Below are 13,616 nucleotides of genomic sequence, written 5' to 3' on the forward strand. Positions count from 1 at the left end.
ATTTCATGAAACTTTTATTTCATATACATACATAGAGATATTTTTACTGGGTTGCATATAAAATGTATCTTTAAATTATGAGTGGTGGTCAAAAAAGATTAAAAGCCACTTATTAAAGCAAACTGTTAATTCTCCATTTCAAATATTCAAAATCTTCAGAAATTTTTGTTTGAGTTACCTGTCAGTTACCGATAGAAGTATATTTAAATAAATCACTCACCATGATAATTTGTGAATTTCTCTTAAATAATTTTGTTAGCTTTTGATTTATATATCTTGAAGTTATGTTAAGTGCATACAAGTGCTTTTCTTTATCCCTATCAATGATTTTTGCTTAATTTCATTTTATCTATGGCTATACTAGTTTTCCTTCTAATTAGTATTGCATTAGGTTTACCTTTTTCCAATCTTTGACCTTTCTGCAAGATTTTACTTTAGGCATGTCTCTTTTAAGCAGCCTATAACTGAACATTTTAAAAAATGGAATTTGATAATCTATCTTTTAATAGAAGAGTATAATCTGTTAACATTTATTGTGATTACACATGTGTTTTACTTTATCTTAGTTTAAATTTTCCATTTCCCATCTTTTTCCTTTGCTTTTTTTTTTTTCCTTCATTTCCTGCCTCCCACTGGATTCATAGTTTCTACATTCCCTTCTCTCCCCCTCTGTTGGTTTGAAAGCAATAGACTGTATATTAATTATTTAGCTATTATTTTCTAAGAAAGTATAAAGCCATTCACTATTCTGTCCTGTCCTTAAACTTGACACAGATCTGTTATACATTTACTATCCACTGACTACTCTTGTCCCTGAATCCTGTCGTTGTCTTAAACGTGTTTTATCTTTTTAAAGAAGACCAACAATTATTTTTATAGTCACTAACATTTATAGACATTTTATAAAATTTCTGCACTTGACTGTTTCATGTTATTCTGTGTTCACACTTATCTTTGTTAGTTCTTTCAGTGAAGGCCATAGGTGGTATACGCTTTAGACTCTGAATATCTCAAATTATTTTTTTTTTTGCCTTCTTTCTTGAATGACAATTTAGCTATATATAAAATTCTAGACTGAAAGTTACTTTACCTCAACACTGTAAAGCTATTAGCTCTTGTCTTCTGCCACTTATTACTTCTGAAGAGAAGAATGCTGGTATTCTGTTTTCCTTTGTAGTTAAAGTGAATTTTCTTTCAGATGATATGTGAGACTCCCCATGTATGCTTGATGGTCTGCACTGTCACTATGATGTGTCTAGAGGTGCATTTATTTTGGTACAAGAAATGATTTTTTTTTTTTTAGCTGAGGACTCATATCTTTCTCCAGTTCCAGAAAATTCTCAGTTATTATTATTATTTTATTTATTTTTGGCTGTGTTGGGTCTTCGTTTCTGTGCGAGGGGTTTCCCTAGTTGCGGCAAGCGGGGGCCACTCTTCATCGCGGTGCGCGGGCCTCTCACTATCGCGGCCTCTCTTGTTGCGGAGCACAGGCTCCAGACGCGCAGGCTCAGTAGTTGTGGCTCACGGGCCCAGTTGCTCCGCGGCATGTGGGATCTTCCCAGACCAGGGCTCGAACCCGTGTCCCCTGCATTGGCAGGCGGATACTCAATCACTGCGCCACCAGGGAAGCCCCTCAGTTATTATTTTTTAAAGTATTGCTTGTTCATCTATCTTTCAGCTCTCTCTTCTGATATTCCTATCAGAGTCACATGTCATGCTCCACAAGATACTGTTAGATACACGATCTAATATCTAATATGTCTGACCATTCAAAAATATTCATTTCATCTGCAAGGAATTCATGGTCCAGTTGCTGATTCTGCTGGCAATCCTTCTTAATATTAGATTTATTCATGTGTTTTAGAATTTTGGTTTGCAGGCTCATTTTGAATAGAAATCATTTCCCCCCTTTGTCTCCCTACTTGCTCACCCCTCCCTGTCTGAAGATTTTACAGTTGCCTCTACCCAGTCCCCCTGACCCCAGTCCAGAACCAGACTTGACAGTGGTATTCTGGTGCCCCTGCCTCAGAGATAAATAGAAATCCAGGTGAGTTCTGAGACATGAACAGTTGCAAGGGTATTTCATTATCTTTCTAACTCTGTAGGCCCATAGCCTTATATAAAGATGGAGCCTCAGCCAGTGGGTCCATGTCAGCTTTGTCAGTCTCCCTGTAGAAGAGCCCAGTGCATTCTTTAGCTCAGGAGTTTTCAACCTTGGTACTACTGACATTTTGGACTGGATAATTCTTCACTGTGGGGAACTGTCCTGTGCTTTGCAGGATGCTTAGTAGCATCCCTAGACTCTACTCATTAGATGCCAGAAGCAACACCCCTCCCCCCTGCTCAATTATGACAACCAATGACTCCAGACATTGTCAAATGTCCTCTGGGGGGCAACATCATCTCCAGTTGAAAAAAATCACTGTTTTATTTTCTACTAATGAGTCTCTCCTCTTGGGTAGGGTGCTCTCAGGCCCCAACATGCCACAAGAGCTGAGCTCCAGGCTGCCACTGCCTGCTTCCACAGCAGGGCTCAGAAAACTTGTTGCTTCAGCCTCATTCACTGATTGCCATTCATTTCTGTACACTTTGGGGCCAAGGAGATGCTTCCCTTGTTTCTTTTTTCTTCTTTAAGCTTTTTATCTATCACTGCTATTTGAAGCAGAGGCGGAATACTAAGTGAGAACTTACGGAGCCAACTTGACTGCAAGTCGGTAAGTCCAAATCTAATCTTTTGTTTTGTTTGAAACTAAGCCTTTGCCTTCAGTAGTCATTAGAGTTATTAGTGTTCAGGAAATCAGAATGTGTGTGAATTTCCATAGCCTTGCTAGCTAGAGCCAAATCACACTTACGAATATCAGTTTACTAACAACAAAAGTGAGATTTCTTTTAACAGGGAACAATAACGGCAGCAGGAATTACAAACTACACCAACCAGCATGCAATGGACACTTAATATATGTCAGGGAAACACATGATCTCCTTTAATCCTAAGAACAGCTCCACGACGTAGTAATATTTTGCAGATGACAAAACAGAAGCTTAGAGGTATCCCTAAATAACAGTCAATTAAGTAAAGGAGGCAGGATTCAAGTCTAATTTGAAATCTTGGGATATTAGCAGTTGTACTCTACTGCCTCCCATACACTACTCTACATGGTCTAAATAACTAACGAAGAGATAATTGTTACTTAGTGATCCTTGATGCATTCACCTTGATGCAAAATACTATGTAGCCACCATCTCTATCTTCACCACCACCTCCTCCACTACCATTTCCTGAGAACTTATCATGAATATAAGCTATATCAGCGGCTGAACTTCTCTCTTGTCTCTCAAAAACAACCCTCATGAAAAGAGGGCTCATGTCTGTCCCGTCCACTGGTGTTATCACCAATATTTAGAGCAATGCACAGCAGTGCACATTCAATATATATATGATAAAAGGATGAAGACAAGATATCTGTCCCTAATAGACTTAACGAAAAGCAGAACACATATGAAAAGGAAAAATAGGACAAGGAGGCAGATGGAAGAGTCAGCTGAGGAGTTGAGAATGGGCATCTGGTCAAGCTGCGTCAAGGTGATAAATTAGAACCTGATCTTGAATAAAAGGCAGGACTTAGATTCAAGATAGTTAAGGGCATTCTGTGCAGGGGGCATGACACGAGCAGGTAGGAACAATGAACGGAGCCGTGTGTGAAGCAGACTGGAGACAGGATGGAGGACATACTGCAGAGGGCTTCAATGTCCAGAGTAAGGACTCTCAACTTTACCTCGCAGGCAACTGGAAGCCTCCAAAGATTTCAGGAAAAAGGTTCAAAGAACTACTTTAGAGACAATACTTTAAAATTGCTTCCTAGGCCTATGTGTGTACCCTATTTCTTTAAGAACCCATTTGGATAGTTCAAAAACTTCTACCTTGTTCTACTTGGGTTTTCTTTTTATTCAAGAACCAATTTTGATAGTTCATATTTTTCAAAATATTATCTTTCATCCAGTTTAAAAAATTTAGTAGCATATGATTGTGTGCAGTGTCCTCATAATTTTTCAATCTCCCCTATATCTACTTTTTAAAACTTCTAATTTTAATTCTCTTATTTTTCTGGCAGAACTGTGTTTATTTTCTCCTTCCCTGTCCCCCTACCCCGAACTAAACAAGGTTTTGGATTTAACTAATTTTGCTGCTTGCTTTTCAGCTTATATTGCTTTCTTCTTGATTTTCTTTGATCTGTTTTTCTTAGCTTTGTTTTACTGACCCTTTTCTAACTTCTAGAGATGGAAGCTTAGTTCAGGTATGACAAATATGTGGCGTGCATATTCACTACGCTCAACATCAGACATTACTAATCTATCACAGCACTCTGTCTTGCTGAGCTCACAGAAGTCCTCATAATTCTTTTTAACCTGACACTCTGCTGTAATCAGCTGAAACCACTACATTGGTTGAAGCTCATTTGCCATTTGTATCTTGGTTAATTTCTTTACAACCTTTCCATATTTAACACTGAAAATAATTATGAATTTACCTTTGAGTGCATCTTTGCCTAAATTTCAAATATAAGTGTTGATACATATAATTCTTTTTTTTGTTTTTAAAAATTATTTCAGCTTTATTGACTTGACATATAAAATTACAAGATATTCAAAGTACATCGTGGTGATTTGACATACATATGCATTGTGGAAGGATTCCCCTATCTAGTTATTTACCTCACATCTATTACCTCACATACTTACCTTTTTCTTTCTTCTTCTCCTTCTCCTTGGTGAGAACATTTAAGTTCTACTCTCTTAGCAAATTTCAATTATACAATACAGTGTTATCAACTATAGTCACCATATTTTACCTTAGATCCTCAGACTTTATTTTTATTCACTTATAGCTGAAAGTTTGTACCCTTTTACCAACCTCTCCCTATTTCTCCCTACCCCAGGCCCTGGCAACAACCTTTCTGTTTCTACGAGTTTGACTTTTTTTTTTTTATTCCACACATAAGAGATACCATGCAGTATTTGCCTTTCTCTGTCCAGCTTCACTTAGCATAATGCCCTCAAGATCCACCTATGTTGTTACAAATGGCAGGATTTACTTCTTTCTCATGGCTGAATAATATTCCATTATATATATATATATATATATATATATATATATATATATATATATATAAAACATATCTTCTTTATCTATTCATCCATTGATGGACATTTTGGTTGTTTTCATATCTTAGCCATTGTGAATAATGCTGCTGCAATGAACACGGGAAGTGCAGATATCTTTTCAACATCCGGTTTTCATTTCCTTTGGCTATATACCCAGGAGCGGGGTTGCTGGATCATATGGTAGTTCTATTTTTAATTTTTTGAGGAACCTCCATACTGTTTCCCATAGTGACTGTACCAACTTACATTCCCACCAACGGTGCATAAGGGTTCCTTTTCTTCACATTCTTGCCGACACTTGCTATCTCTTATCTTTTTGATGACAATCATTCTAACAGGTATGAGGTAGTATCTCCCGTGGTTTTGATTTGCCTTTCCCTGATGATTAGTGATGTTGAACACCTTTTCCTGTGCCTGTTGGCCATCTGTATGTCTTCTTTGGAAAAATGTCTATTCAGTTCCTCTGCCCGTTTTTTAATTGGATTGTTTTTTGCTATTGAGTTTATGAGTTCTTTATATAACTGGATATTAACCCCTTATCAGATGCATGATTTACAAGTATTTTCTCCCATTCGGTAGGTTGCCTTTTCATTTTGTTGATTTCCTTTGCTGTGCAGAAACTTTTAGATTTGATGTAGTTCCAGTTGTTTATTTTTGCTTTTGTTGTCAAATCCAAAAACTCATCGCCAAGACCAAGTCAAGGAGATTACTGCCTATGTTTTCTTTTAGGAGCTTTATGGTTTCCATTCTTACATTCAAGTCTTTAATTCATTTTGAGTTAATTTTTGTGTATGTTTTAAGATAGTAGTCCAGTTTCATTCTTTTCCATGTGGCTATTCAATTTTTCCAAAACCATTTATTGAAGAGACTGTCCTGGCTCCTTTGTCGTAAATTAATTGACCATACGTGTCTGGATTTATTTCTGGGATCTCTATTCTGTTCCATTGATCTATGTGTCCGTTTTTATGCCAATACTGTTTTGATCACTGTAGCTTTGTAATATCGTTTCAAATCAGGGAGCATGATGCCTCCAGCTTTGTTTTCCTTTCTCAAGATTGCCTGGGCTATTTGGGTCTTCTGTGGTTCCATACAAATTTTAGGATTTTTGTTCTATTTCTGTGAAAAATGCCATTGGAATTGTGATAGGGATTGCACTGAATCTGTAGATTGCTTTGGGTAGTATGGGCATTTTAACAATATTAATTCTTCCAATCCATAAGCATGGAATATCTTTCCATTTATTTTTGTCTTCAATTTCTTTCATCAGTGCCTTATAGCGTTCAGTGAACAGATCTTCTCACCCCCTTGGTTAGATTTATTCCTAGGTATTTTATTCTTTCTGATGTAATTGTAAAAGGCACTCTTTTCTTAATTTCTCTTTCTTATAGTTTATTGTTAGTATAGAGAAATTCAACAGATTTCTGTATACTAATTTTGTATCCTGAAATTTTACTGAATTCATTTATGAGTTCTAACAGTCTTTTGGTGGGGTCTTTAGGGTTGTATGCAACCTGTACGCAATATCATGTCGTCTGCAAATAGTGGCATCTGCAAATAGACAGTTTTACTTCTTACTTTCCAAACTGATGCCTTTTATTTCCTTTTCTTGCCTAACTGCTGAATAAAAGTGGCTAGAGTGGGCTTTCTTGTCTTGTTCTGATATGTACAATTCTTATTTTCAAGGTAGCTTCCAAAATAATTTTGATCCAAGTTACTTAAAAGAATGTTTTAACATTCTAAAATTATTTGGACATTTGTCTAGATTTTTAATATTTTATTGTAAAGTGGTCAGAGAATGAAGACTGTATAATTTCCATTTTTTTAGGATTTACACTGAAATCGTTTCGTTTTGAAAAATACTCCATGGGAGCTCTGCAGGGCATAAAATTGCATGTCTGTTAATTTAATCTCATTAATTATATTGTTCAAAACCCCTTATGTCCTTATGTTAGGTCTATTTTGCCTATAACAATGACTATTCTATTCTTATTCTGGAATTCACTATTTTAGGCTGAACCTATCTTTTCTCTCAGCGTTTTTGCCTTTGTATACTTTTTCCTCAGAATTTTGGCAGAATTTTAAAAGTCTGTCCTGAGTTTCATTAATTCAATTTTCTGCAGTGCCCAGTCTCGATTCACTGTGTTCAACCCAATTTTTCACTCAGGTGTTCTCGTTTCCACTTAATCCTTCCTGGACCCCAGGCTGCTTGCTCTCTCTTAGATAGATTTTTCTAGCTCTACACACCAATGCACATTAGGGATTTTCTAAAATGTTGTTTCCTTTCTTGACTAAACTTATTTTGGAGGTTGGCAGCTCCTCTGAATCTTCTCCATGGAGCTTTCTTTTAAGCTATACTATCTACTCCCAGGGCCCAAGATTTTAAAATATTTGCTCATCCTCGGAGAAGAAAGTCTAAGTTTGCTAATAAGGACACAGGATTACAGAGAAACTGATAGGAATTCTATCAAAGGCTATTTTAAGTTTCTGTCCAAACCTTTAAAAAAGGCATTTTCATAATCAGATAAGAAAGAAGGGAAGTGAGAGATGGGAAATACCCAACATTTATATTACCATTTTAACATCCCAGCAAGCAGGAATGAGAAGTAAGATTTCAATTTAAATTACCTAAGTATGAATCACCAAAGGAAGATCCATCGTTCTATGACTCTCACGTATTTCTCTCCCCACTGGACCATACATATCCCAATGGCAACTTTTGGTTAGAAGTGATTACTAGTACCTAGTTCTCTGACTGATGTCATCGTCATCATGCCCAAACCAATTCCTAAGATCCCCTAATGCCACCACGGAGGTCCAAACGCTGAGGGCTGGTAGAGGAAAGGGAGCCTAAGTGGTGACTCCTCAACTGGCCCTTAGCTCCTTCTAGCCCCAGGCCTACCCCTTAGAGTGAGAGGGCATCGTCTGGTGTAGTCCAGGGCTCCCACTATTTTCCTACACTGCACTCCCATAGACAGGCAGTATATAAAGACCTTGATGTTGTTGTTCTATCCAATCCGTCTTGTGCTACATCTAACAGACATTTCCCCAACACCGCAGTATGAGGGTGACACTAATTCTTCCTCCTCTTGAGTATTTCATTGGCCACTTAAGTGGTAAAACTGGCGTGGAAAGGAAGGGAAGTGAGTTCCTAAGTGCTGACACTGCCCTTTCCCAAAGGCAGTATTTTAAGATGATTAATCTGCCACTTGCTGTACAGAATGGATTTGAATGGATTGGTAGGGGGGGTCTGAAATCAGTGGTCCACTGGGAAGAGTATGGGGTTAGCACTGTGGGTGATATGAATTCTGGCTTTGGTTCTGCCACTGACCATCTGTATACCTTGCTATACCCAAAGCCCGACATTGTGCCTTCATCCAGGCCTTTATCTTCCATCACTGAAAGTCTATGATTATATATTTGGGAAATGCATAATTTAGAAATCTTATATTTAAGGATGGATATGCTACAGATTCAATTATATTTCTTGAAACTACACATAATGAAAGGCTGAAAGGCTGAGAGAAGATGGTTAACCTATAATATGACATCTTCAGTGCTCACATCAAGACCCTACTTTTGGACCATTATAACTCCTGATCACTTTGCCTCCTGTTAATGACTCATATGTTAAAAAGATATAGCACATTTTTTTCCTGATCCTTATTTTTATATTTTTCTGACATTAACCTCTGAGCACCTCCATCATATTGCTGACATCACCAAATGTTCCAGTCACATTAATTGGTATTTGGTTTAACATGCTCCCGGGCTCTCGATTGCTTTCCTCCTTCCTAATCCCTAGCAGCCTTTAGCAAACACCACTGTCCTGGGTGCTGACACAGAACAGCAGTTGACTTCAATTTCTACTGAGGTCACCCTGAGGCAGGATATCCTAAAACCTGGCAAGGAAAGGTAACCCCAGCTATTTAAAGAAAAGTCCTTTAGTTAACACATTACTGACTGGGGGATTTTTGCAGAAACTAATGCCTGTGGCCGTAATACGTCTCCGGTCAAAAATGTGTTAAGTCTGGTGTTTCTCATACAGTTTTCTTTCTTCAGAGAAGTCCCAAGGTAAACAGCTTTGACCCTGACCTTCCAAATTCATCTCTAGTCTATGAGTTTTGCCCACCTCCCTGGCAAACTTTAATCATCTCAGGTTTCTTTCTCCATATTTCCGGGAGAGTGTGATTCTGGCTCTGAAAAAAAAAAGGTCTTTTACAAGGAAGGAACAGTTCATATGCATGCAGTTGTTCACAGGCTGTCATCTTTCCTAGTTCAGCTGACTGCTTGGAAGAAATACCACAAATAGTTCTGAAAGGAGGATCTGAAGTTGGTACTAAATTATGAAGTGTTACAAACATTAAAGAGGAAAATCAAAAAAGGGTATTGGCACCATGGAAAAGGTAAAAAAAATTTCTAAATCACTCTCTTCACAGAATTGACAAGTGACATTTAGCTAAAAGAAATATAAATATATGAATTTGAGAACTATAACAAAGAACTGCTGGGCCAAGAAAGGATGAGGAAAATGGCTGTAAAGCATCAATATTAAAAAACAAACGTGTTCATAAAAAAGCTTTCAACAGAATAGACTGAAAACAGGTTATTTTGGTTAATTATTCAGTGGGGACAGTGGGTTTTGTTTTACAGATGGGAAGCTGAAACCTTTAGAGGAAAAGTGACTTGACTACTATCCTAAAGAAACAGGACCCCACTGTTCTGATTCTCAATTCCCTTTGCACCAAAATCCAAACGACATTCCATCTTTTATGTTCCATTGTTCTCTAGATTCAACCCTCTAGGATGTGGAAACTTTGATGCTCTTGGAAATTGCTTCTATATTTGTCCAGTGCCAACTGCTGTGCTAGGAGAAGTCTGAAGTTCAACCCAAAAACCCAGGGCTTGGCACGGTCAAAAGCTCATTACAACTTCTCATTAGCTGTGTCTCTTGGGACAACTATGGCATTCCTGAGTGCAACTCTGTATCTCCCTCCAGTCATAACTGAGGGTTCCTGATTAATCTGAACTGAGGCCAAATAAAGGCCGCAATAAGCTCCAAGCAAATGAAGCAACACACCTTGTAGGAAGAAAGTAAAAAATTACGTGAAAATTTCTTCAAGTGCCAACTTAGTATTAACCATAATACCTAACGCTTATTTAGCATTTATTATGTACCAGGCACTGTATCTGTGCTTGACATTCATTAATTCATTTATTTCTCTTAATAACCCCATGAGGCAGGTACTATTACTATCCCTATTTTAAATAAGAAACTGAGTCACACAGATGTTAAGTAACTTACTATGCTTGCTAGGAACAAGAATTACTTCAGAACAATAAGAATAGTGTATTGACTGATACTCAGGATGCTGATTTCGGGAGCCATGAAAGGTTTCTCTAGATTAAAAATAACTTCATCAATCCAAATAAAGTATGGAGTTTAGTTCATAGTAATGTACCGATGACAGTTCCTTAGTATGGCACAGTCTTCAAATGTACCATGGCTGTATAGGATGTTAACCGTGGGGAAAACTGGGTTTATTTATCTTTATGTGTACTATCTTGACAGCTTTTCTGTAAATCTAAAATAATTCTTAAATAAAAAGATTATTTTAAAAAACTTTATCTGGATACTTCCTAGGGGGAACTTTTCATTGAGGCAGCAGTTCAGAGAAAAACAATGCTATTCTTTTTTCTAAGAGTCGGAAGCATATTGAAAACAGCAGCGTCCTCACGGCACTACAGCTTACATATAAGGGAAAGGATGTTCAGGTCTCCATTAGTGCTAACTTATTTAGCTTCAGAGACTTGTGCTAGAGTTTTAAAGGCAAATTGGAAACTATTTCCTGGAACAACGCCTCATAGCATGCCTTTTGATACTTGGATTATATTTCTTAAATTCTGAAGAAATCTTGCTTTCCCCCCCTCTTCTGTGCTTTTTTGGTGCTGAGCTGCTTCCGGTTTTCCCACACTCCTGCCCGTCAGAGAGAAGAAACCACAAAAATGCAGCAAAGCAAAGTTTGTCCATAGAGCTGCAATTCCATCTCAGAAGCCTCAAGTGCTCTCCTGCCAGCAGTGAGTTCACGGCAGTGAGTGGGGTCCTCGAATGTCCAGCCCTGCTGCCTGCTGACGGAGCCCCCCTCTCCACCAGCAGACTAGCCACAGGGCCACCATGGGCCATCTCAGCAATAATCGGAAAAGCCACGAACGAGGAGCACACTGGCAAATTCAACATTCATATCCAACTCACTGATATTCCCACCTAACTGTGGGCGTCTCAAACCTGGGAATGAAAGTGTGGTTTTGGAATGCTTATAATGGTTACTAAGGCTTACTGAGTTCTTAAGTGTGCTAGGTCTTGTGTTATGTACTTTACAGATATTAAGTCTGCTAATATTTATCAACTGTCCTATGAAGCAAATACACTTTGTTATCCCCACTTCACAAATAAGGAAACTGAAGTCAAGAGTTTAAGTAATTTGTAACTGGTCGAAGATCTCACGTTAATAAAGAGTGTGTGTGTGGGGGGGTGGGGGGGTGGGGGGGGCGGGATGGGACACAGGCAGGCTGGCTCCAGAGGCTGCACCCTTTAGGATTCAAGGCTATTCTTTCTAGGGTGAGGGACCATACATCCTTCTTATCGTGCTATTGGCTCTCAACCACGAACTGCAACCTTCCCACTGCCCTCTCCTACTGCTCCAGATAGTTCTATAAAGTCATTACGATGCCTGTTATTCTTAGAACAGTGCTTGGCACTTGGTAGGCACTGAATAAACGTTTGTTGGATACATGAATAATGGCAGCAATACAATTAAAACAACCACGAGGGATTGTTTTCGATCCAAATCCAGAATTTGATTCATTATCCAAGGGGGGAAAAACACTAACTGCTTTTTCTATGCCCTAGGATTCCTTCTTACAACTAAAATTGATTTTGTGAAAGACAAATGAATGGGGAGCCTCAATGAGAACAAGAGAAATACACAAATCTCCTCTAGGCGTTTATCCATCAGGGAATGCCTGCCTCTTCCAGACATCTTTGATAAGTTCCCCAATTTTAAATGGAGAGGGGCTGTTACACCCAACACTCCTTTTACCAGTCCATTTCTGGTCTACTAGGGAAGATGGCTGGAGGTACAGTGAAGGACGTGACCTAAAAAACGTGATTCAGGTACGGAAATGTCTTTTTTGAGGTAAAATAGGTAGATGACAAAAGGTATTAGAAACATTGTTGCTACACAGAGCCTGATGACTAATGTCAATGAAGTTAATCCCTCTAATGAAATCCCAATCCTATGTCTTCCCTTTCAAATGCCTAAAAATGAACAAACAAGGGTGGGGGTGAGGGAAGAGTATTGCATTTTATCTGAAATACATATGAAAAGATCTAACTCTGTAGAATGACCAAAAGAAGAACACATCCAGGAGGAAGTTTTCATTTCCTCCCTCCAAGCCCACAGTTCAGCACTGTTACCCAGTGCACTGTCTGACTGAGGTTCCTGCTAGAGGCCAGAAGGGTTAGTTAGCAATGACCCTGAACCCTGCCAGTGGCAGCACTCATCACAACCACTGGGGAACGTAAAAGAGCAGTGCCTGCCCCTCCCACAGGATACAGCCTTGACATTGGCCGTGTTGCAATAGCTCCCCAGGTGATTCTAATTTGTAGCCAGGGCTGAGAACCAGTTAGCCTTTATTCCCCATCAGGTGTTCTTTTCAACATTTCAGCACAAACTGTCTTGAGGCTCCAGAAATAGAGAGTACCGTTAGCATATAATTGATACAACTCAGAAGAAATTGAACAGAAGATTACTGAAAACTTACTTGGAAGCCCTCTGGGATGCTGCCTTTCTGAGGACTTGTTTGTGATTGGACGGGGGTTTGGGGACCAGGGAGGAGGAAGAACTTGGAGCTGGCACCACTTTTTGTGGCAGAGTGGTTGGCTTCTGGCCACTAGCTGTGGCGCTTGAAATTCTGCAAGCTGCACCATTATTTATTGTCCATAAGTTGGAGTTAGGTAGTGTCTGGCTGCCAAAGATCGCCTACGAGAAAAAGAAAAAAAATGAAAGATGGAGATGCCCTTCACAAATTAGTTTGCTGTAAGTCAGTAACTGGTTTGCAATCCCGAGGTGGGACAAAAGGAAATGGGAAACCGTTAAAATTAAGTAATTTTTAAGGAAAAACTTCTCCTCCAATAAAGCCAATGCAGGTTTAGGTTCAGGGAAGGAAAATCTCTTTTAGCAGAGAGTTGAGATTATCTTGCTGAAAGTACACTGGAGTAGGACTCAGGGCGGCTGGGTACTATGTATTGTCCATATGCGTGAATTAGAGAAGCATTTGGTCTCTCTCAGTCTTAGTATCCCTTCATTGTTAAAGTAAACAAGTATTTAATGAATGCCTCTTATTGGGTATCGAGTACTAGAAATACAGCACAGAACAAAAGTGACTTGAAGCCT

At 38.7% G+C, this 13,616-nt stretch overlaps 1 protein-coding gene across 11 annotated transcripts in view; it reads right to left on the reverse strand.

Annotated features, from left to right (window-relative positions):
- TTLL5 (tubulin tyrosine ligase like 5) overlaps positions 1-13,616 on the reverse strand; it is a 302,536-nt gene that overhangs the window by 65,753 nt on the left and 223,167 nt on the right. For all 11 annotated transcript variants that reach the window (XM_068542242.1, XM_068542226.1, XM_068542235.1 and 8 more), the window contains one exon: positions 12,985-13,202. In XM_068542242.1, the coding sequence (XP_068398343.1) occupies positions 12,985-13,202 (218 nt within the window). The remainder of the gene's footprint in view (positions 1-12,984; positions 13,203-13,616) is intronic.

The sequence above is a fragment of the Eschrichtius robustus genome, chromosome 1 (genome assembly GCF_028021215.1).
Source record: "Eschrichtius robustus isolate mEscRob2 chromosome 1, mEscRob2.pri, whole genome shotgun sequence".
NCBI classification, from domain to species: Eukaryota; Metazoa; Chordata; class Mammalia; order Artiodactyla; family Eschrichtiidae; genus Eschrichtius; species Eschrichtius robustus.